The sequence below is a fragment of the Peromyscus eremicus genome, chromosome 2, assembly GCF_949786415.1.
Source record: "Peromyscus eremicus chromosome 2, PerEre_H2_v1, whole genome shotgun sequence".
Classification (NCBI taxonomy): Eukaryota; Metazoa; Chordata; class Mammalia; order Rodentia; family Cricetidae; genus Peromyscus; species Peromyscus eremicus.
In genome coordinates, this window is record NC_081417.1 from 114877635 (window position 1) to 114901492 (window position 23858).

At 42.3% G+C, this 23858-nt stretch overlaps 1 protein-coding gene across 1 annotated transcript in view; it reads left to right on the top strand.

The window, feature by feature from the left end:
• Ube2u (ubiquitin conjugating enzyme E2 U) overlaps positions 1–23858 on the top strand; it is a 57626-nt gene that overhangs the window by 29538 nt on the left and 4230 nt on the right. Inside the window, exons 7-8 of the mRNA XM_059254574.1 lie at positions 4049–4137; positions 11846–11927. Of these exons, the coding sequence (XP_059110557.1) occupies positions 4049–4137; positions 11846–11927 (171 nt within the window). The remainder of the gene's footprint in view (positions 1–4048; positions 4138–11845; positions 11928–23858) is intronic.

The window sequence follows — 23858 nt, forward strand, 5'->3', positions numbered from 1 at the left end:
ATCACCCAGAAGGAGACTTAGATCCTTATTCAATATATCCATGCTCAGTCTACTCTATGTCCATCAGTCACCCAATAGCCATAAAGACTACCTGATGGACTGCTGCAGTATTAATCTGTCTCACAATGCCTGCATCACTCAAATCACTTCATCTTTTCACATAGGCATCTGTCAACTCACATCATGATGGGAAGGGTGAGTGCAGGGCAATAAAACAGTGTAAGACACAGAGACACAGAGATACCACACTCATTCACATAGCTTTATTATAGCATGTTGTCATAATTGTTCTGTTTAAGATTACTTATTTTTTAGATTTATTTATTAAATTTATGCATACGAATGTTTTGCCTGCATTTGTGTATATGTACCATGTGTGTGCCTGGTGTCTCCAGAAGTCAGAAGAGGGCATTGTATCCCCTAGAACTGGAGTTAGAGATGGCTGAAAGCCACCATGTGGAATGGTACCCAGGTCCTCTGCAAGAGCAGCAAGTGCTCTAAACTGCTGAGGCATCTTTCTAGCCCCATGTCCCAAAACATCTTTGAAAGGGAAAGGACAGCCAAGCAGCACCATGTATTGCTCTCTTCTTCTTGGCTGCAATGTGACCAGCTGCCACCATGACTTCCCTCCCTCCAACTGGGAGCCGGAAAAACCCTTCCTTCCTTAAGCTGATTTGTGGGGTATTTTGTTATAGCAACAAGACAAGTGACTAATACAGATGTATAGGTGGAGATGCACACACACACACACACACACACACACACACAGACTTTGGTACTGTCTGTGATTTTGGCCTCCACTGGGGGTCTTGGAATGTGCTCACTGCCTGTGGGTAAGCAGGACTATTGTGTTTAGCAGTTTGTGGGACACATGCTTTTCTACATCACCCTCTGCAAAGAAAGCCCTGCTTCCTAGTCCACAGGGGAGTTCCTGGCCTGCCTTTAGAAATGACCTCCAAGCTGGGCTCCTCTTGAGAGCAGGCCTCTACATGCTCCTTTCCATGTCCTGTCAAGGAAGCTATTTCTTCTCAACATTGCCTGGGCATCTTGGGCTTACATCTGCCTTTGTGATTATTATATTGTGTTGATGCAACTCAACAATAAATGGTCACAGCTCAATAAAACACCAGGCTGCACCTTTGCTGGCTCCCTTTAGGTTGGTATCTGCTCTTCCTCTTCTAAACACTGGTCTGGAGATTGTTTTCCTTAATGGCTTCATCTGTCCATCTCTCTCTCTCTCTCTCTCTCTCTCTCTCTCTCTCTCTCTCTCTCTCTTTCCATTTCCGATTTCACCATCAGATCCCTAAAGGTCATTTTGGCTTCTCTGTCATATCATCACGTGAGTCTGCCACTAAAATTACACTCATATTTTACTACAGTCCCACATAACGCTTTCTATTAATAGAAAACTAGTCTTCTGGGCTTCAGAAAAGATTTGACCCCAACATTCCTTCATCTCTCATGTGTCAGGTGGCCAATCAGATCTTTCTTCAGCTTTATCTTGGTTTCGTCTGTGCCCATTCCTAACCTTTGCTCCTAGCCCTGTTAACTCTCAGGTAGCTCACACCTCCATTTCTTCATTTCCTGACTGATCCTCCATTTAGTCTTAGGGAACTTACCCTGTGTGAGACCCCTGAGGAAACCATTGCTCAGGGCCCAGCTTCTTCTTTACTTTCCTAGTTAGCAGACACTGACGGCTGTCAGTTCTGATGAACCAGGGTGGTCAAGAATTCTAACCTCTCTCCACCCACATGTAATGATTCTGTGCCGCCAAGCTTCACCCATTTGCACAGCCTTCAGCTGCTCTCAATCTGAACTCTCCCCTGAACTCAACTGCCTCATCCTGTCTTCCTTCCTCCAAGATCCTCTGTGTGTACATGCATGCACACCGTACCCCAGCCCCAAATGTGGCTGAGGATGGTCCCTGAGCCTAGGATGCCTCCTTCCTTTCCACAGACATGCACCCAGATGACTCCCTGATGACTGTCAAACAAAAGTTTTATTGCGGTCCTCCAAATTCTTTTGTTTATTGTCACTTCTAAAGAAGTATGGTCAATCTAAAGAAGTATGGTCAATGTATCGTGTTATCCAAATGTTGAACCCGCAGTGCCTTATGGGAATAGAGAAAGGTGTTCTCTTTACTCATTCAGGGATATGTCTTATTTCAACTGAATAACCAGCTCTACTCTCCAGTATAAATTTATAAATTTATATTTTCTCCTTTTTCATTGTCAGGGACAATATTCAGTATGTTCTTGATATTGATGGGAACTACAAACATATTTTTATGCCATTTATCTCCTTGTTAGCTTCATAGCCTATCTGAATAGCAGTAAATATAGTTACTGTTATTTTAAGGGACTGTTTCCTTTATATAATTGGAAATGCAAACGTTTAAGATATTCTGCTTTGTGTATTCAAGCTAACTACAGTTATGCTTTTTAGGGTAATATTTTTAATTATTCTGGAAGAAAGAAAAGAAGTCTCCAGAGGGCTAACAGTTTGAAACTGAACAGGACACCCCTGGGAAGGGAGAGGGTCATGGGTCATCCTCAAACACACAAAAGACAATGGAGACCATTGTGCCTAAAGATGGATTTTTTTTTTTTCATGAGACATGTGTTGACAGCTTCCTTCCTCTTGGATCATTGTTGTCTGCTAAATGATCTGTGACGGCAAATTGATCTCAAGATTTTCGTGCAGGAGATACAAGGCAGCCTTTCATTTTGTTACCCTCTCTGCAAAATGCTGAAACATTTCAGGGGGCAAATTCATGTTACCTTAGCATATCATTTGGTCATGTGAAGCTTGGCAGGCTGTGCTGGATGCAATAAGAGGAATGGTTAATTCATCTTCACCCAGTCTCAGAGTTCTACTTACGTGTGGTTGGAAAAGTAATAACACATTTGAAAAATGTTAGTCTTAAAATTAGGTGTCATAAACTGCTAAATAAATGGACGCACTGATCCATTTAAATATTGCTCCATTAATTTCAGAATTGAGTCAAATATTTACCTTAAGGAACTTACAGTTGACCCATAAAAATTAATACTAATATATTTGTTTTGACTGAAAATGTGTTTCTTCTTCCAAAGAACCAAGAAATTAAATTGCAGAACAGACATAAGGGATGTTACACCTGATGCTTAAGCATCTACTTGCACCAGTTAGCTGGTGATTTCATGTGCCTGAACATGATTTCTAAGTAATTTTTTATTTACAGAGCTAGAAATTGCTGTGTTCAACAAGTTCATAGTCAAAACACGTGCTGATGCAGTGATTTGGGAAGTGTTCTAGAGTTGCCACTCACTGCTTTCCAATCATCTCTACTCCCCTGTTAGGGCATAATGACAGTACTAGAGAGGGAAAAGTTCAGGTATGGGGATGAGAAAAAAGAGGGTTTCCATGTGGCTAGATTCTATGTAAAAATTAATCTCCATTCTGATGCTTTTACTCTCCCTATGAAGAGGAAATAACAACAATCATACTAAATTTGATATGATGTTTAAGAAAACTTTATGGCAAAATGAAAAAAATTACCAATATAATGCTTCCCTTAAAGCTCCTTTTAAATATTGGCGTTAAAGGCAGACGTCTTAAAGCTATAGTTTTCTTTTTACGGTATAGATAAATGTGCACACAGGTGAACACGTCCATTCGTTATTGAAAAATGAATTAGACAGCTCTTCAGTGATTTATACTCATCAGTGGTGAAATTAATGTTTTTGATTTATCTATCAAATGTGTAATTCCTAGAGATGTATGTCCAAAGTCCAGGATGACGGCACATGTCTGTAATCCTAGCACACACGAGGCTGAAGCAGAAAGATTGTTAGTTTCAGGCCAGCCTGGGATACATAGAGATCAAGACTTGCCAGGGACACACAGACCTGGTCTCAAAAGAATGAAAAAAAGAAAAGGAAAGAAGAGAGTGTCGAATTTTCAAATCCGTCTAGTTTGATACGATATTAGCTAAATTGTGTGCTCTGATAATTTTAAGGATGAATTTACAAATTACATATGGTCTTACTTTTGTTTATATTTTCAGGGTAGTTAAAACAATCTCATTTAATGATTACTACAAGACATGGTCTGAGATAGCCACAACAAAAACTACAGAACTCTCCAAAACTCCGTGTAAGCTGATCTAGCCTTATTCTGTGTTCTCCTAATATCTATTAACCTGTTGCTTAGTCTCAGTTTGTCTTACTTTCAAAGACTAGTTGACACGTATCTGCTATGCAAGTGCAATAGACTGTGATGTTGGCTCTCTATACTATGCTATTCACTCAACAACTGCTAATTTAGTTCCTCATTTGTGTAGAGCCCTGACCGGCCTGAGTCTCTTTAAAAGCCAGAAGAAGGAAGAGTAGGCAGTTGATGGAGTTCTTAATCTCATGAGGTTTACTTAACTGCCTTCCCCCAAGAAAGGGAGTTCACAGCAGGGTGGACCTTTCCATTTCACAGACAGTTATCCCAGAGCCAGAGCGCGAATGCAGCCAGAAAATGTGAGAGCAGAGGGCTGATCAGTTACATCAATGCAAGGAAACATTGTCTGGGGACCACAAAGACAGAGGGCCAGAGCTGGACAACCGGTTCCATCTAACCGCACTTTTAGAGTGCGTGTCTTTATTTGCCTCCAAGTAGGCTATCCAGTCTCCACACAGTTAGGTGAAAAGGTGCCTTTGCCCCAGCCATCCTGCCAAAGTGGCACAGGCATTGTGAAGTTAGAAGGGACTGCGGATCCCGGAGTCTGCGATGACATCTTGTAGGGCTTGTCTTTCTTAGCTCTCACTGCCTGTGTTCTCCTTGATGTGTAGGATAGATACCCTGCAGCCACGAGTTTTCCTCTTCCTTCCTAAGTATTCTTCTGCCTCTGCTCTCAGTGGTGGCCTTTTTCCTACCCTTCTCCCCATCTCTCTTTCTCTCTGAAAGGCCTCTCCCACGGCCATGCTTTTCATCAGTCAGTGATGCCCAAACCACATCTCTAGCCAGACCCTCTTCTGCACCTACATGCATGTTGGCAGCCAATGCACTGAGCCTCGCCTACACATAGTACAGGCATGCCATTTAAGATATCCTGAACCCAGTTCACCCTTGAGCTCCCAAGCCTGTCCTTTCTTCCTTCTCTGTCTTAGGTACTGGTAGGCTCACTATTTTTGCATTTTCTTCTGCCCAAAAATCCTAAAACAACCATATGCCTCTTAATCTGTTTGTACTCTTGATTTATCTCTTACAACATTATAATGCTTCTACTCACCTCCACCCTCATGGTCACTGCTTCAATTTTGAGTCTCATTGTACATCACCTCATTGTAGTTGTTTCCTAACTATAGCAAGAAGCTGTATTTACTTTTTAGGCATAAGTTAAGGCAAAAGTACTACTAAGCTTAACAAATACAAAACCAAGTAAGATAGATAATGTTTATGAAATCACTTGCTCTTTCAGGAAGGTGGTTATTGATTATTTTGTGATGATCATCCTCACCCACACATTAGTGGTTGAAAAAAATCATTCAAAGTGCGTTATGATACACAGATTTTAGCAGCACTGTTAGTTCAATGAATTTTATTTCTGATATTAGAGTTCACAGGTGTTAAATGTCAAAGCCTGGTGGCCAGATGCACCTTAACCAGTCGGTACATTTCAAGCACCTACCATGCATGGAGCATGGAGGAGCACAGATGGATTTGGGGACAATAAGCATTTGTTGTGAAAACATGATGTTGAAAGACATTAACTTCAGGGACTAAAAGGCAAATTCCTCCAAAAAAAAAAAATTCAGGATGGTAATGTAGGGGTCCTCAGAAACTTAACTCCTAGGCAAAGGATACAATAATGTGCCAAAATTTGAGAGAGTTTGGGAATGATTGCCTCTTAATAAAAGGCGATTTTAAAATGAAAGAAAATTATGGTGGTTTCTTGATAGTGGTCCCTCCCTCAAAGGCATTTGACTCCAACTTGTTGAATTTTGTTATTGCTACATGGGTCTGTCACTAACCCAGTCTGTAACTCATCCTCTGCAAAAGCAAGAGCCTGGGAATAGTTATCTGTAGCCCAGAAGTATTTCTGGGACTTTGAATCTAACACTGGATGGCAGATTTCACAATCCCACTGCCTCTTCTTCGCCGGAATCATTCTAAAACTGTTCCAAGAGCCCGCCTTCAAAAACGACCAGCACCTAATTTTCAAAAGTAAATGTAAACCTGACATGTGCTGCTGGCCTTGTTGTCTTTAAATAGTTCAGCTGGATGAGCGCCAACACTCGAATTTTTAATGGCCTAATTTCCTTGCGGTAATGAAAATAAAGCTCTTAAATTGTAGAATGCTACTTCAATGACTCAGAAATACAAAGGAAACCTCTTATAACTTCATTTACAAATTTATATTATTTTGTTTGTTTGTTTTTTCCTGGAACTCACTTGGTAGCCCAGGCTGGCCTCGAACTCACAGAGATCTGCCTGGCTCTGCCTCCCGAGTGCTGAGATTAAAGGCATGCGCCACCACTGCCCGGCTCACATTTATACTCTTATCACTGGTGAGGTTATTAGTATCTCATGCATATTTTAGGAGTTTTGTATTTTATGAGTAGGAAGTAGTTGTATTTTGATTTGGATATAAACACGTTTTCCTATTTTTGAGCCACAAAGCTATGTCTAGATATCAATGCCGCAATAGTCATTAGTGTATTTTTTCCACAATACAATCTATAGAGTGCATCTGTATATACTATGCTTCTAACCACCCCAGTTCATCATTCCTTTATTTAGTCAACCAATACTTACTTACTGAACACCTTAATAGAAGTAACAACTAGTCATACATCTATCTGTCTGAGGGACTAGATATTATCCTAACCCTTTTTTTTTTTTTTTTTTTCAGATGAGAAAAACGAGACTAGGAGAAACCAGGTCATTTAGCTAAGGTCACCCACATAGGAGAAAATACCACATATTGATAAAGAAGATAAATTCTGGAGCTGAATTCCCAGGGCTTATCTTTGCTATCATTTGCTGGCTATGTGACACTGGGAAGTCTACTGCTGTCCTTGGCCCAGTTGTCTTGTTTATAAAAATGACAGTAGTCACAACACAATCATGGCATAGGGTCGAAATGCTTAGAGTGTACCTAGAGAACCACATTCAGTACACATACCCACTCTCAATTATTAGCACCGTCATCCAAAGACTTGGATTAGACCCCTAGCACTATATTTCCTTCCTATGATACTCTTCTGCCTTTATAATATGACAACATATTATCACAACATAGTATGAGATTTGCATTCAAATGCTGAAGGATAAGCAGTGTTTCTGCAATACATGTCATTTTTATTCACAATCACAGGAAATCATATAGAGAAATGTACCAGTGACCCCACTGTTCTCTGCCCATCACTATAAAATGTCAAATAAAGGGTTTGGCAGAGAGAAGAGCCATGCATATGGTTGTAGGAACAGCTCTTTAACGACAGAATATGATCCCCATACGGAAATGCTTACGTTCCAGGAAAAGAATTCCTGAGAGCCGCATGCTGTGCGGTGCAGAGCGGAGGCTCCCTGGTGCTTGTTTGCTGTCAGCAGGCAAACTAAACAGCCTCCGGCATCAGGGGGGTGCTTGCTTTCACCCCAGGAGACTTGGAGTCTTTGAGTCTTCCAAAGGCCCTTCCTTCCTTGCAAGAGGCAGTGTGCCTTGCTTCCAGAGCTGTGCCTCGCAGCCTCATTAGAGCCACCTGAGGAGCTTGTAAAAATTCCAAGCGAAAGAGCACACCCAGACCAGTTCCATCAGGGTTGGCAGTAGGGCCGGGTAGGGGTAGTTTTGAAAGCTCCCCGGGTGACCATAACGTACAGCCACAGGTGAGAAGAGCATGATGTCAGAAGTTAGCAACTCCTTAGCCCAATGCTAGCTTTGCAACATACAGGGAAGTAAATTCGAGTGAATGGCTTACCTCGTTGAACGCCATCTTTCATCCCTGTTAACAAGCAAAGACTATTCACCCTGCTCTTAGGTGCTCTGTTGCTAATAATAATATTAAAAATAATATGCATGCAAATAAAACACACTAGTGCAAGCTGGTACCATGTTTTCTGGATGTGACAGTCCCTCCAGAGAAGATGGGCAACTTTGAAGTCCACTTCTGCATATGTAGGACAAGAGGTACATCATTGTCCGTGTTGGAAGGACAAATGGGCACACAGCAACCTGAATTCTCCTAGATTTTTAGAGACCTCGACTCAGGCCAAGCCAAGAATCCTGGCTTCAGTGCCAAAGATGAGGCAAAGTTGGAAAGTCTGTTAAAGCTATTTTAGTATAGATTTAAGCATAAGAGTTAAGAGACAGACATCCAGAAAGAAAGACACACCCGAGTGGGTTATATGTTTCCCAAGGGAAAGTAGGAAAAATAAGGCGTGGGCTTCTCAAAGGAGAGCGACAATTAATTGTCTTGGAATTATCCGTATGGACCATTTTGGGGACTCTCAAGTTACATTTCAAAAGGTCTCTCTGAGATTCCCGCCCCACTTTGTTCTCATTGGCTAAGTGAGATTATAGAGTGGTTCTGGAGGTGCTTTGGATGAAATTATAATCTGCTAAGGGGAAACCAGAAGCCTCTAGGGTTGTGCGAGGAGGATAGTACGCATGTGTCCTTTCCCTGCAAACCGGATTTCTGGTGAGATTCCTAGAAAATTGCAGGTTTACAGCTGGGAAGGGAGAAAGGCCTCAAGCGGTTGTTAATTGAGCATTCTTGCCTTCCCACTGGCAAGGGGCTTCAACTGGATTCCAAGGAGAGGAGTATTTCTCTCTTCGCATGCCCCTTCCCCACCTAAATTTTCCCCGCCTCTTTCTACCCTGCCTCATTATGGGAAAAAAAAAAGTAGGCAGGCACAAGGTTCTGACCTCTACAACCCCCACCTCCCACCCCCCACCCACCACCACCACCGCCACCACCCCCACCCCCGCAGAAACAAACAAATCCCAGAGTGGAAGCAACATTGCCATTTTCAAGAGAAAGAATTACATCATGGAAGAGAAAAATTACATGATGAAAGTTGTGGAAGGGACCCTTTTTTACCATGACTTACAAAACTGTCCCACAGACAAGAATGCGAGGGAGGGATTTCACCCTCTAGAACTTGGGCCCCTCCTCCTTCCTTGTCCCTCTCCGGCCCTTGTCCCTCAGTGTTTCCCTCCAATCAGCATCGTGCCTTGACCATGTAGATCCTAACAGTTGACTGGGTCTTGGAGACAAGACACATGTTGTGGGTAAGCTTTCTAAGGAGTTTACAGGCAGGTAATAGGAACTTAGCAAAATTTTTGATTTTGACCATGCAAACTGAAGATTGTTGATAAGAAGACACTGGAACATTTCTAGTCTGTTTGTCTGGCATAACCATATAATGGCTCTCCTCCATACCTACTCCACATGCACACAGCCTATAGTAAGAGTTCTGTTAACGTCACTTATAACTCTCACCTAAAGGAGAGCCGACCCTTCACTAAGAACCCTAGAGAACTGAGATCTGCTTCTTTACTGGAAAGGATGCTCTCCTCAAATGCTAGCACAAAGAGTCTAATGAAGCCTGGAAGATAGTGTGGTTGTGTGTGCTCGTGTGGGTCTGAGGAAGAAAAAAGTTAGAGTGTGTATAGAAATGTTGCTGGTGAAAAATCATGTAATTTAACAGAAAGGAAAACTTTTTTTTTTCTATCAAAGCAAATGGCTTTACACTACAAAGAAAAAGTAAATCATTGGCCAGGCGTGGTGGTGCACACCTTTAGTGCCAGTGCTCAGGAGGCAGAGGCAGGCAGATCTACATAAGTTTGAGGGGAGCCTGGTCTACAGAGCTAGTTCCAGGACAACCAGGGCTACACAGAGAAGCCCTGTCAAAAGAAAAAGTAAACCATTGATATGATAGAGATTCCAGATAACAATAAGACTAGTGGAGAGCATCCGGCCAGTTAGGTGGTTCAACTACGAACTCAGAATAGGAGAGGGGAGGGGAGGGGAGAGGAGGGAAGCAGTATGTGTGGATATGTGATGTAGGTTAAAAGTACAGTTTTTGCTACTTTTTATGTGAATTTGATTGGCAGCATAAAGCTTGTGACTAACCACAAACCTGTGAGCCAGTAAGGTAACATGATTTCAAAATATTCTAACGAAGATATGAGCTGGGTTGACGGAAATGCAGCACACTAGGTCTGGCAAGTCCACTGGCACCTGTACCAGTCAAACTAAATCAAAATCCTGATGTTTGGGAATGCTAGGGATGGAACCTCAGTGCCCTGCCACTGAACTGAATTCCCTGCATTGGACATAAAGGGAGTTTTGTTACGTGTAATTACATGCATCTGCTGGTGGAAGCCAGGGGCCTTAGATCCCCTGGAGTTGGAACTGCAGGCAGTTAACTCCATGTGGTGAAAACTGAACCTAGATCCTCTGGAAGAACAGCAAGTGCTCTCAATCTCCACTCCATTTCTCCAGCTTCTGAACATCCATTTTAATAAGAACATCCACTAAGGTTCTTACAAGAACAGTGAAGATGATTGTCTCTAGAAAAACCAGGTTCTAAGAAAACGTTGAAGGAGCCAAGGCCTCCTTAAGATCTGCCTTCCAGTGTTAGAGGCTCATCCCTTGGGAGAGGAATGAACTTGACTGGCATGGATCCAGAAAGATGAACTGGGCCAGAGGCAGCTCCCAGTGCTCAGATCAAGGGAGGCCATTGGAGCTCTAGTCATCAGCCAGGGGAAGGACAGTGTCACAGTAACGTGGCCAAAGGGCTCCCTCAGGGCCAGCAGGACCATCTGTTGGAGATTCTTGCTGTAGGGAAGATGGAGATCTGTAATGTCACTGGGATGTAGGTGCCCAGCAGAACCTACCCGGTGTGCACAGGCTCTGGGTTTTCCCAGAACTGGAAGCAAAAACAGTTCTCAGAGTAGAAAAGAAAACATTGTTACTTCCAATCCCAAGATTTAATTTTTCACTCCAAGTGCTAAATTAGAAATTTATTAAGCTATTAAGCTCTGTGATTTTCATGAGTTATCTTAATACTTTATTACTATTACTAAGATACAAAGTTTCTGCAAGTTTAAAGATGAAATTAGCTTTTATTAGTGAATCATGAATTGGGTAGCCATTTAACTAGGGGATAGGAGAGTGTGGCTCCTACAGGAGCCTGGAAACAACCAAGTTAGTTTTCTCATTGAGGGGACAGCAGAGGATACTTCTTCATCTCACTGCCCAGCCTGACTGGGCCCTTCCCATTGGTTGCTGTGACTCTGCTTTGTTTGAGGACTTTGCTGCTTGCTTGCAGCATGCATGACGCCCTGAACATGTCAACAACAACAAAAAGGAAACACCGCCTTTTTTTGTTTTTCCTCAAGACAGGGTTTCTCTGTGTAGCCCTGGCTGTACTAGAACTCACTCTGAATACCAGTCTGGCCTCAAACTCAGAGATCCATCAGCTTCTGCCTCCCTAGTGCTGGGATTAAGGGCATGTACCACCACCCAGCTTGAGGAACTCCGTCTTGCATTGGTGTTGGGGCCTAGTGCAGGACTTCAGTCCAAAATAATGGTCTCCCATAAATTTTATTTAACTGCATAAATGATAATATAAACGAATGTCATTATGATGAAAACAATTTCTAAGTCACAATCTACTTATTTCAAACAGTATTGAGTATTACACAGTTCCAATAAAAAGAAAACATTTGCAAAGTCTTCAAGCATTGTAACATGAACTATACAGTGTATGCAATTGCCACATATCAACTTAATGAGAAGTGAGTTACTTTCAACTCTGAACTAATAGAGTGTATATGAGTACTTCTTTTTCAATCATTTTGTTTCAGTTTTTGGAGATCCGGATTTCATGGAACGGTATTACAAATGGAAGGGACAGCATCTGCCGCATCATAAGAAGTGGAAGTTGAAGTAAGACATTCTGAGGGCTTTGACTGTGTGATAGCGTTGACCTTGAATGTGGGTGATTCTGCTCCCTACTTTCTACTGAGCCATTAGCAGAAACCTGGGAACAGCAGCCTATGCTTTTTCTAAGCAGGAGAACAATAATAAGAAAGTATAATCTCCTTTCACAGGAGCTCAGGTAGAAAAGCTGGTAAACATGGAGACAGGACACGAGCCATAGTGAAGAACCAAGCGAGTCCTCTTCAGAGTTAGTTCTCACCAGTCACCTTTTCATCTTTCTCATAGCTCTGACTTTGTCTGCCCCAAGATTTCCCACCCGGGAACCATATATATACAAATACATACATGCATATATATGAGTAAAGATTATGCAGACATAATCTTTATTCTTGTCTGATTTAAAATTGTTTTATTGGAGGAGGATCCAGGAATAAAATGCTTGCCATGCGTGTATGAAGACCAGAGACCGGGTGCCCAGCACCCATGTAAATGCCAGGCAGGCCTGCTGTCCCTCCTGAAATCCCTGTGCTCAGAAGACAGACAGGGGTCCTGTCACGCTGCGATACTTCTTCTGCTAACCAAATTGGAGAGTTCCAGGCTAAGCAAGGAAACCTACCTTAGCGGAACAATCAAGAAACATATCAGATGTCAGCCGCTGGCCTCCATACACCTGTGCACAGCCACACATGTAAACACATAGGTATACATGCACATACCACACACATGTGTACACACACCACACAACAAATAAGGGTGTGTTTACTGTACCAAGTGATGGGGTTTATGATGATATTTTTTTCATTCAATATAGCACATACTCAGGACATATTAAACACTGCCTTTCTCTCCCTGCCCATCTCTCTGCTGGGCCCCTTCCTCTTCCCAAATAGTCTCCCTTCTCTTCTATTTTCACTCTGTGTGTGTGTGTGTGTGTGTGTGTGTGTGTGTGTGTGTGTGTGTGTGTGTTGGGGGGTGTGCACAAGCGTACGCACATGCGTGTGTTCTGGAGTCCACACAGGACAGAAAGCACGTGAACAGTGTGCCTTCTTCCCAATGTTTAGCGAATGTGCTGCCATGAGGCTGGGAAGGGAAGACCTGCTGCCTCCTCATCTTCATCTTGCTGTGCGGCTCCTGTTCTCCGCAGTCAGTATCCCGCGTTTCAGAGGGGAACACACCATCGTTAAACGTGCACTATGTTATGAAGTTGAGTTAACGTCAAATAGACTTTGCTATCTTTTTTTTTTTTTTTTTCTCCAAACTTTAGCAACAACTCTTCTTTGGACCAAAGTGAAGAAAGTTTTTTATATCACTTTTCTGCTTCCGGCATGAATTACAGGCAGGAAAACAGTGTATGAAGCTGAATTTGAAGGAGTATAAACATGCTTTCTCTTGCAGGCATGCATCAAGTTTCTTTTGCCGTTGTGTTCAGAATCTAAGACGGCCATTGCTTTGACGTGGCCCCCTTTCCTGTTTCCTGTAACAGAGCTGCTTTGTCTTCCGTGTTTGCTCATTGGTTCATGATGTAGCGCCAGAGTCACCCAGAACCCCAAGATTCAGAAAAATGAGGACCACATCAGTTTCAACTTAGCCACTCACTTCTACATGTGGCTAAAATAACTGAGCTGTTTGACTGACAGAACACTTCAAAATATATAGTTTGGAGTTTGTAGGTCAAGTTGTGTGCAGTGACCCTGTCAGAATAAAATGCTCACACCTTGTGCCATCTGGTGGCTGATGAGAATATGTACAGCTCAAATGCTATTTGCTTCTTATCAATTGTGAAATTGAGTAGTCAGGAAAAAAGAGCCCACATTGAAAAAAGTTTTTAAAACATGTTTCATTTATATGCATTTTGTCGTGGCATAAATATTTGTATATGCAAATGAATGCAAGCATAGTAGAAACATAAGGAATAGTGCAATTCAGCTTCTTTCTAGATAATTATCAACAATTCTTAATGTTCACCAAAATGCATGATATATGATAAAGTGCTCACTTGAAGGCTCAAGTAGAAAATATTTTCACATGAACAATCGTATAGGTATACCATAATACTTTTATGTACCAGAGTTTGTTTCTTTAAAGATTTATTGTTTACCTTTATACCTGAGTGTGTATCTGTGTGTGTATGGGTGTGTATGGGTGTGCATGTGTACACATGTGGAAGTCATATCCCCTGGAGATGGAGCTACAGGTAGCTGTAAGTTGCCCGATGTAGGTTCTGGGAAATGAACTCTGGTCTTCTGAGAGAGTGGAAAGCTTTCTTAACTGCCGAGCCATCTCTCCAGCCTCCTCTGTGGTGTTTTTGGTGGGGCTATGTGTTAGCTACTTTTTTCATTGCTGTGAACAAATACTCGAGGAAAGAGTGTAAGAAAGGAAGGGTCTGTTTTGGCTTGCAGTGTGAGGGTATCGGCCATCACGGCAGGGAAGGCATGAACAGGAAGGTGAGGTGGTCGTCACACTGTGTCCGTAATTGGGAAGTGAGAGATCGGAGTGCTGGTGTCCAGGTTGCCTTCTCGTTTTTCTCAGTTCACTCGGTCCTGGATCGTAGCCCGTGCGCAAGTGTTGCTCACGGTCAAGGTGGCTCTTCCTTCCTCAGTCAACGCTCTCTGGAAATGAGACATGCTCAGAAGTATGTCTCCTTCATGATTCTAAACCAAGTTAACAACGGAAAATAGCCATCATGGCAGGGTGAGGGGGCTTCAGAACTACTGGAGACCGAACCCAGGGCAGCGCACTGCACCCTTAGGTAAGCCTTCAACCACTGAGCCAAATACCCAGCCCCTGGTTTCTTGAAACAAGGCTGGCTTTGAACTAACTTCATAACCTGGGCTAAATTCAAACTTGCTATCCTCCTGCCTCAAACTCTTGGGTGTGGGGATTACAAATGTATACCATTGTGACTATCATCTCTCTGTTTTAAACAAATGTTTAAAAATGTCTTCCTTACACTGATATTTCCTGTTGGTTTTTTTTTTTTAAAAAAAAAAAAAAACATAGTTGGAGATATGGCTCAGTGAGTAGAGCAGCTAGTTTACCACATATAAGAACATTAGCTCTATCCTCATTAATTATCCACTCAATAGTTCATTAGAAAGAAAAATGCAAATCAAGGCACTTATTGGCGTTGTGTTAAGCAAAGACTCTTTTTCCCACCTACCTCTGTCTTTCTCTCCTCCTGTAGTTGCCCGATCACTGCCTTCACCCAGCAATACTTGATTCTTAAGCCACACTCAACTATTTTTCTCACTCTTGCACGGAGACCTGAGATTTCTTCCCCATCAGTGCCTTCTACCTGGAGTACCTTTCCTAGCAGAGTCTTCACTGGGACCCTGAGTTAAGTCTTGGCCTGAGTCAAAAGGTGGCCTCTGGTGTATGTGCTCAAGTGCAGGGGCCCTGGAACTGTCCGGGTTTTACCTCTAGGACCTTGAGCACTGTGTCTGACTCCTTTTGCTTCAGAAGTGTTCGTTCAATAGCACCTGCCTTTCAAAGAGGTCTCGAGGGCTCACTAATTCAATATATGGAAATGCTTCTAGGGCTGCCTAGCACACAGACATGCCCATAAGACGTGCCACTGTTTGCTCTGCGCCTGCTCAGGCCCTTGTTCCTGTCACAGATGGAAAACCTTTCCTTGGAAATAGCAGGGGGAAGAGTCAGGCAGATCTGGGTGGGGCTCTTCCCCTCTCAGAATGTGTCACCCTGGACATAAAGCAACCTTCTTTGCAAAGCTGTTTTGCATTGAGTCTCTTGACTGATACCACATATTTGAAGTTTGGCATATGAACATTCAAGAAACATTAGTTCCTGAGGAGTGGGGGGATATGAAAGTTTATGCCCCCCAGCTTTCCACAGAATGAAAATAATCTCTGGCAGAAATATGTGAAAAATGTAAATTTATCTCAAGTTAGAAAACAACACATAGTTGAGCACACGAATCTAGTGCCATCAGCCTGCAATTTGCCTTTCTACTCCACCTCTCTTCTGCTTGGCGCAGCAGGCCACAAGGGTGACATGGATCCAAGCACACTCTTCTCCATGTGAAACTGTCCTTTATGTGCTCAGAGGTCCCAACCCCCCAGCCCCTCTTCTGTATTATGCAGTTCCCATCTCTGTCGGCATCCACGCAGTTCAGATTCATCTATTCATGGGGAAGTCTCCAGGATAGGAGCACTGGAATAGCTTTGCATTCTCGAGGCTTAGTGGAATGCACAGCACATAGCAGGTACTTAGTTAACTTCGTTGAAAAAAAAAATGCATGTGCCTCTTGTCTCACCATTTAAAATTAGAATTCAATTAAATTAATTTTAGAAAAAAAACGTGAAATTTAAGGCCTATGGTTCTGTTTGGGGATTTCTAGGGTATAGTCCATAAACTAGGATTGAAAACTGGAAATATGACTGTCATAAATATTTTATGCAAATTCTAAACTCTTACATGTATTTTGGTTACTATTAATAGAAACTCATTATCATAATCAGCTCATAAATATTCACCAATCAATCATGTGATTTGGTGTTCATTTCTAAGGCTTTTTTACACACTTTGACTGTCATTTGAATATTCATAAATGCCTTATTCCTAAGAGACAGGAAAGAAAATGAACCTAACATCCGATCGGTGGTTTGTACTTACTTTCTCAAGAGAAACAGTGAACATGTAAAATCAGAACGTAATGAAGATTATTCTGTAGAGTGCTCTTGCTTATGTGCACTTGAAACTGACATCCGCTACAGCAAATGATTACTTACCTAGCAACAGAAACCATCTCTATCCAGAGTCTAAGCTCTGACTGCCAGCAAATTATCTAAGTTATTAATTCTGATGAGTTTTATGGTCAGTATATAAGGAATTCTTAAAAGAATGTTGCTCCTGTGCACACACAGCAGATGGTTGTAGTCTGAATCTTGTGTGTTCCCCAAAGACCATGTGTCCCATCCTGCTTTTTCTGTCAACTTGATACAAGCTAGAGTTATCTGGGAAGAGAAATTGTGATTGGGAAAATGCCTCCATCAGATTGCCTGTAGGTAAGTCTGTGGGGCATTTTCTTGATAGCTAATTGCTAGAAGTGGGCCTAGCCTATGGGGGTGGTGCCACCCTGGGGCAGATGGTCCTGGGCAGTAGAAGAAGGCAGTTTAGGTAACTATGAGGAGCAAGCCAGTAAACAGTGTTCCTCATGGCTTCTGCTCCAGTTCCTGTCCTCAGGTTCTGGCCCTGAGTTCATTCTATCCCTTCCCCTGATGACGGACTATAACCTGTAAGCCAAATCACCCTCTCCTCTGCAGGTTGCTTTTGGTCATGGTGTTTTATCACAGCAACAGAGAAGCAAACCAGCAAAGCGTACTAAAGGCTTGCTCTGTGGTGCTACCAGGAGGTGGAGGGATCTTCAGAAGGTAGGGCCTAGTGCAAGGAAGTTAGGTCACTGGGCATGCTTTTGGGGGGACACTGAGACCCAAACCCCTTCTTCCTTTTGCTTTCTGACCACCATGAAATAAGCAGCTTTGTTTCACTATGATGTCCCCCTTGTCAAAGGCTCAAAAGTTACAGAACCAAATGACCATCATCCACGAAGAAGCCTTTTCTTTTTCTAAGTTGACTGTCTAAGGTATTTTGTTCCAGTGACAGAAGCTAAGAGAGAGGTACAGAAGGAACAGGAAGTAGCATGGGACAACAGTACCCATTCACTAGGCATTTCCCCTTTATCCCTAATGTTCTGTTGGAGTTGACAGGCAGGGCTATAAGTGTAACACACAAAGATATACGTAAGCATCCTGAAAGCCACAACTAAGCAACCCCACACCCCATCACTTAGTCGGCCCCAGTGCACAGCATCAAACCTAGGTTCCTTGCCTCCATTTTTCAACTGGGTCATCACCTCTGACACCTTTCTCTGATTTACCAGTTTAAAAATAATGGAGGTACAAAGATCAACCAAGTTGTGTTGATAAACACAAATCTTATTTGAAAATTAAAACAAGTATTTCCTACTGCCTACTAGTACATACTTCCTGGAGATGTAAAGTCTCAATAAGTGTACACATCCTGTCTGCTCACAGGCAGCAACAGATCATGTCCACCTTTAAGGGAGGGGTGTGTGTGTGTGTGTGTGTGTGTGTGTGTGTGTGTGTGTGCCTCAATATCAAGGTTTACTCTAAAACCGTCTTACCTTATTCTATTGGAAAGGAGATAAATACCTGTGCATGTCAATATCAATGTCGAAGTTTCTTGTATTTGCAGAGCACACTCTAGACTCAGTTGTCCTGTATTTTGACTTATGAAGTTGGTGTGTATTATGTTTACATCCGATTTTAACCAGTTGTGGGTTTTTTCATCTGATTGTGTGTACTTAAACTCATAAAACACAAATAATCTTCCTGTTGGAGTAGTGATTGCATTTTCCTCTGGTTACATAGACTCATTTAATATATTTCATGTATGTTTGTGCTGTCCTTTCAGAGTGATTGGATTTAAACAGCATTCGTATAGGCTTACATAATTACATGGTGAATAAATTTTTAAGGAAATCCAGCCTTTTTATTCCCCAAAAATTAGACCTTTAGTGCCATCTTGTGTTTAAAGAGAGAATTGGCATCAATGTGGACAATCGTTCATATTTTAAAATATAAATAAGGAAAAAATATATAATAAGGAAAGAAAAAATCCTTTTAAAAGATGAGTTCTGCCAGGCATAGTGGCACACACATAGAGTTCCAGCACTCGGAAGGGTGGAGGCAGGAGAGTCGAGAAATCAAGGTCAGCATCAGCTAAGTCATGAATCCGAGTCATCTGCTGTGAGAGATTTATCTCCAAATACCAAGTGGCAGAGCCCTTGCCTAGCATTCCTGAGGCCCTGGGCTTGACCTGCAGTCCACAAAACAAAGAGAGGTAAAGAGGGTAACTAACACTTCCTCCTAGGCCAGTACTTTCTCTTTTAGAGACTCAGAGCGTCATATGTCACAATGCACCCACTCAGCTCTGATAGTCTTTCCTAGTTTACTTCTGACACCTGATGGTGTTCAACCATTCCTAATGCCTCCCATTTGTCTGTGAAACCGTCCAGGAAATTAGCAAGTGTCTGCATGTTATAAAACTGCAAAAAAAAAGGGTAAAAAAAAAAAGAAATATACAAATAAAGCTTAAGCTCTCTAAGGTGACACATTTCGTAACAGCTGAAATTTAGATTTTGGCCAGCAGTGCCACAGCCAAGCACCAGGGCAGACACTGAGGGCCCAGGGCAGGACTGGAGCTGGGAGAAGGTGTGATTCAAAGGAGGTCATGGCAGAAACAGATTGCAGTTTATTCTCAGAACATCTTAGACCGGCTGTCCCTGGCATGTGAAATTGCTCTGTCACAGAAGAGGGCTGCTGCCCTTTTCCTCCTCGACGGCATGCTCTCCTTTTGGAAATGCATGTATCCAGTTCCTTAAATGTCTTTTAATGGATTCTTGATTCTTTTCTCTTCCGCTTATGGAGGTAATTGATTTCACCAATTTACTGTGGCTTTGTGGCTGTGGCAGAGGATTTTGTGGATGCTGACTTAAACAGCAGGGTTGAGACTACTGCCCTCCCCTTCTCTAGGCAGGTAGAGTAAACGCAGTAAATGCCCCAGCGGTAAACGCACATAGGACAGAGCAAAGCAGTAAACGCACCAGCGGTGAACGCATGCGGGACTCTTCTGTTCCCCTTTGCTTCTGCTCGCAGTCTGAAGGGCTCAGGCCCACTCTAGTCTCTCTTCTGCCTTCCTTTTCTCCTTTCCTTTTCCCCCTCCCATGCCTTGAGATGCAAGGAAGGAGGACTCTGTTCTCTTAAGTTTATTAAATTGTATTTTAGTAGAAGAATGAGAAGACAAGAAATCTTATTAAAGCATGTTACGCACACCCACACACCCTCTTCTATGGGAAGACCAGAAACTCACTGTAGAAGAAATCTTCAGTGAACTTAAAAGTATAGCAGTCATGCCCACTTAAGGAGCATGCACTGGAACAGTACAGAGACAATTAGCAAGGCCGGCACAAGGTGCCATGAGAATCATGTCTTCCATAGTTTCAGCATGACGCCTTCAAAAGGCCATCCATTCCTAACAACCTAACCAAAAATACTGACATGGGTACAATACCCGACAAAGAAATCCAGACATTTGCTAGCAAAAATGAACAGTGACCTGAAAGAAGATACAAGCAGGCAGATGGATTCAGCACAGAGAGGAAAGTCAGCAGCACAGGGGGGCGGGGGGGGGGGGGGGGGAGTCAGCAAAATCAGTGAGAAAACCAACAACGTGGGTGAAAAAGTCAGTAATGTGAAGAATGTTAGGTCTTGTCACAAAGGAAACAAAAGAGAGAGAAAGAAAAAGAAAGAAGAAAGAAAAGAAGAAAAGAAAGAAAGAAAAAAGAAGGAAGGAAGGAAGGAAGGAAGGAAGGAAGGAAGGAAGGAAGGAAGGAAAGGAGGGAAGAGGAAACATTGAAAATTAAAAACTCCAGCAACCAAGTAGAAACACAGTGGAACCCATCACCAGCACACTCAACCAAGAGAAGACGGACTGTCAGAGGTAGAGGATGAGCCAACAACACAACACTGTACTCAAACATCCATAAAGCGGGGAAAGGCATGTCCACAGCCCCTAGAAACTCTGGGATATGATCAAAAGACCTTACTAGCTAAGAATCCACAGAGCAGGAAAAGCTAGAAGGAAAAATTACAATCTATGCAATGAAATTACAACAGAAAAAATTCTAAATCTAGAAAAATAAATGGACATTAAAGACAGATGGGTGCTTAGAATCCCAAACAGGCATGACCAGAGAAAAATCTCCCTGTGACTTAGTCAAGATGTCAAAAATAGAGAGCAGAGAAACAACATTAAAAGGTGAAAAGGAGGAAGTGGTGGGCGGGGCTAAGTTGGTGAGGTGTTTGTCTTGCAAGCACAAGAACCTGAGTTTGCTCCTGTGTGAAAATGGCGGGCAATGGTGGCACAGGCTTGTACCCGAGAGCTAGGTGGCAGAGACAGGAGAATCTCTGGCTCTGGCCTGCTGGTCCAGCTCACTGATGAGCTCTAGGCCAGTGAAAGTCCCTGTCTCAAAACTGGTAGACTGCATTCCTAAGAACAACACCCAAGATTGTCCTCTGGCCTGTGCACACATGCACACATTAGAAAAAGGTGAACCAGAGAATCACCAACTCCTCTATAAAAGTGAACACAGAAGAATACCATCAACACTCTCTTCCACCACCCACAAAGCAAGAAAAGCATGGAGTACCGTATCTCAAGCTCTGGAAGTGACTGCTAACCAAAAATACTATATCCAGCAAAGCGAGCTCGCTCATAAAACTGATGAGGAAAATGACTATATCACCAAAAGTGACCTATGGACTCAGTGCAAACTCCATCAAAATTCCAATAACATTCAGGGGTGTGAGGGGGACACAAGGGGATAAATATGAATAAAGTCTAAGGATATATACATATATCATATGCGTAATCAGATACCTATGAAAATGAAACCTATTTGTATGTTAATTTTAATAATTTTTTTAAAGAACAAGCACCACGTAAACTCCTAATAGAAGGGGGAAGACTGAAAAAAGACTGAAGAGCAAGAGTGATCCATGGGACCATTATCAAATGAAAAAAAAGACCTGTATCAAATGCAGGTAATTGATACAACTCAGAAGGGATAGGAAAATATCTGAAGAAACTGTTAAGGCTGAAAATTTTCCAAATTTGATGGAAATCTTAAAATCACATAGCAAGAAACTTTATGAATCCTAAGAAAAGGAAATGTTAAGCAATATCAAAGTTTATTCTAATCCAATTGCTGAAACTCAGAAATGAGGGGGAAAATCTTATAATAGCAAAGGGAAGTGGGGTGTGTGACTCAATAGTAAGGTACTTGTTTGGCAAGAGTGAGACCCTGTGTTTGAACCCTAGCACCACAAAACTACACACACACACACACACACACACACACACACACACACACACACACACACACGTGTGGATGCACTGCTGCCACAAGCTAGCAAAGGTTTATTTTCTAATTCATATCTAGAGAATGAATGAGAACAATGGATAACATCATGTCAGAAAATGTGAAACCAAAATTCAGTGAACGACAACCTTTAAGTACTTGAAACTGTCAAACCTGGGATTCTATATCCAACAAACGTATCTTTCTGAAATAAAGCTCCCAGACCAATAAATACAATGAGCAAATTTCTTGAAAGACCATGTCTAATGAGACATAATTAAAATTAAATAGACAGCCAGGTGGAGGTGGCGCACGCCTTTAATCTCAGCACTCGGGAAGCAGAGGCAGGAGGATCCCTGGAAGTTCAAGGACAGCCTGATCTACAGAGCGAGATCCAGGACAGCCAGGGCTACCCAGAGAAACCCTGTCTTGATTTAAAAAAAAAGGCAAGGGCTTGTGGAGGGCAGCACTTGTGCAGCCTGGAGCCTTGAGTTTGATCCTCAGTACTGCAGGGAAAAAATAAAGAAAACAAATGGATAAACTAAATAATCACCTATCTGATAAATTGTATCTAGACCTAAAAATACCTCTACAAAACACTAAGCTCAGGTGGCTTCCATGGAGAATTTTCTACCACTTGGGAAAATAATTGAAACGTAAACTGAATCTTTCAGAACCAGATTAGGAAGGAGTAGCTCACAGCACCTGTCCTAAGGTGTTAGCTCAACAGGAAAGCCAAATCCATGTAAAGTGGAGTTCAGTATGTCCCCATGTACATAAATGCAACATTTAAAATAATTCAACCAATTGCAACATGTGACTTCAACAACTATTTTTAAATTAGTTCACTGGGCTTTACACCAGGACTATAATCTTCGTTTAACAGTTTAAAAACTCAGAACTATCAAAGAAAAGATGAAAGAAGGTTCAAATGACCTTCTCAGTAGTGAAGAGAAGTGAACTCCCACTCAACTAAGAGCAGGACAGAGCGGGGCACAGTGGTACTCACCTGTGATCTCAGTACCTAGGAGACTGAGGCAGGAGGGCCAGCCTGGGCTACAGTGCAAGTCTGAAGCCATTCCGACTACACAGTGCATCAAAAAATCTGTACCAAAAAAACAAACAGAAGGGCAGGGAGTGTGGAGACCTTCCTCAACTTGATAAAACACATCTGTGAAGAATCAACATCATACAGAAGGGCGAAAGACGCCTCACCACTGGGCTCTGAGCAAAGAGGAATCTGTCACCATTCATTCCTATGCAGTGTTTGTTCCTGGGGGCTTCATAATGTTCTAGGATGTATCACTGCTGAGCCATCTTGATTTTTACGTTGGTTCCATTTTTTCTCCTCTTCGTAGAGGTGTGCCTCCTTGACTGTCTCATTCTTCCAGCCCCAGTCACTCACAGAGTGGTTTGTGGCACAAGGTGGGTACTCCAAAGGGACTAAAGGAGCTGTGCAGTAGTAGTACATCAGTGGTTACGCCCATGAACAAGGATGCCTGTATGCCTCTTGATTTTCATTAACAACTTTTTCACTTAAAATTTTTAAACAACAACAACAAAAAAAAAAAAGTGGTTCGTTCCAAAAGGTTCATTCTTTTGGAAACTTTTAATGGAAATTTCCAATTTCTATACTGATCCTTCAGACATCTTGGTAGCATGACTTAGGTTCTCCATCATCTTTACTGACTTGTGAGTTTTTCCAGAAGTCATGAATTTTTCTGTTAAAACGTCTCCCTGATGTAATGGGTTGACTAGAGCCCCCTTTCTCCTTTCTTATTCTTCCTTTGTGCATCTCAGACGAAGACTTTGTTTCAAAAGCAATGTCTGTGTTGCCCAGCCTTGATATGAGGGTTGGTGCCTAGTCTCACTGCATCTTATTATTCCATACTCAGTTGATATCATATCATTGGGAGACACTGCTCTTTTCTGAAGGGAAGTGGAGGAGCAGTGGATCTGGGGGAGAGGGGAGGGGG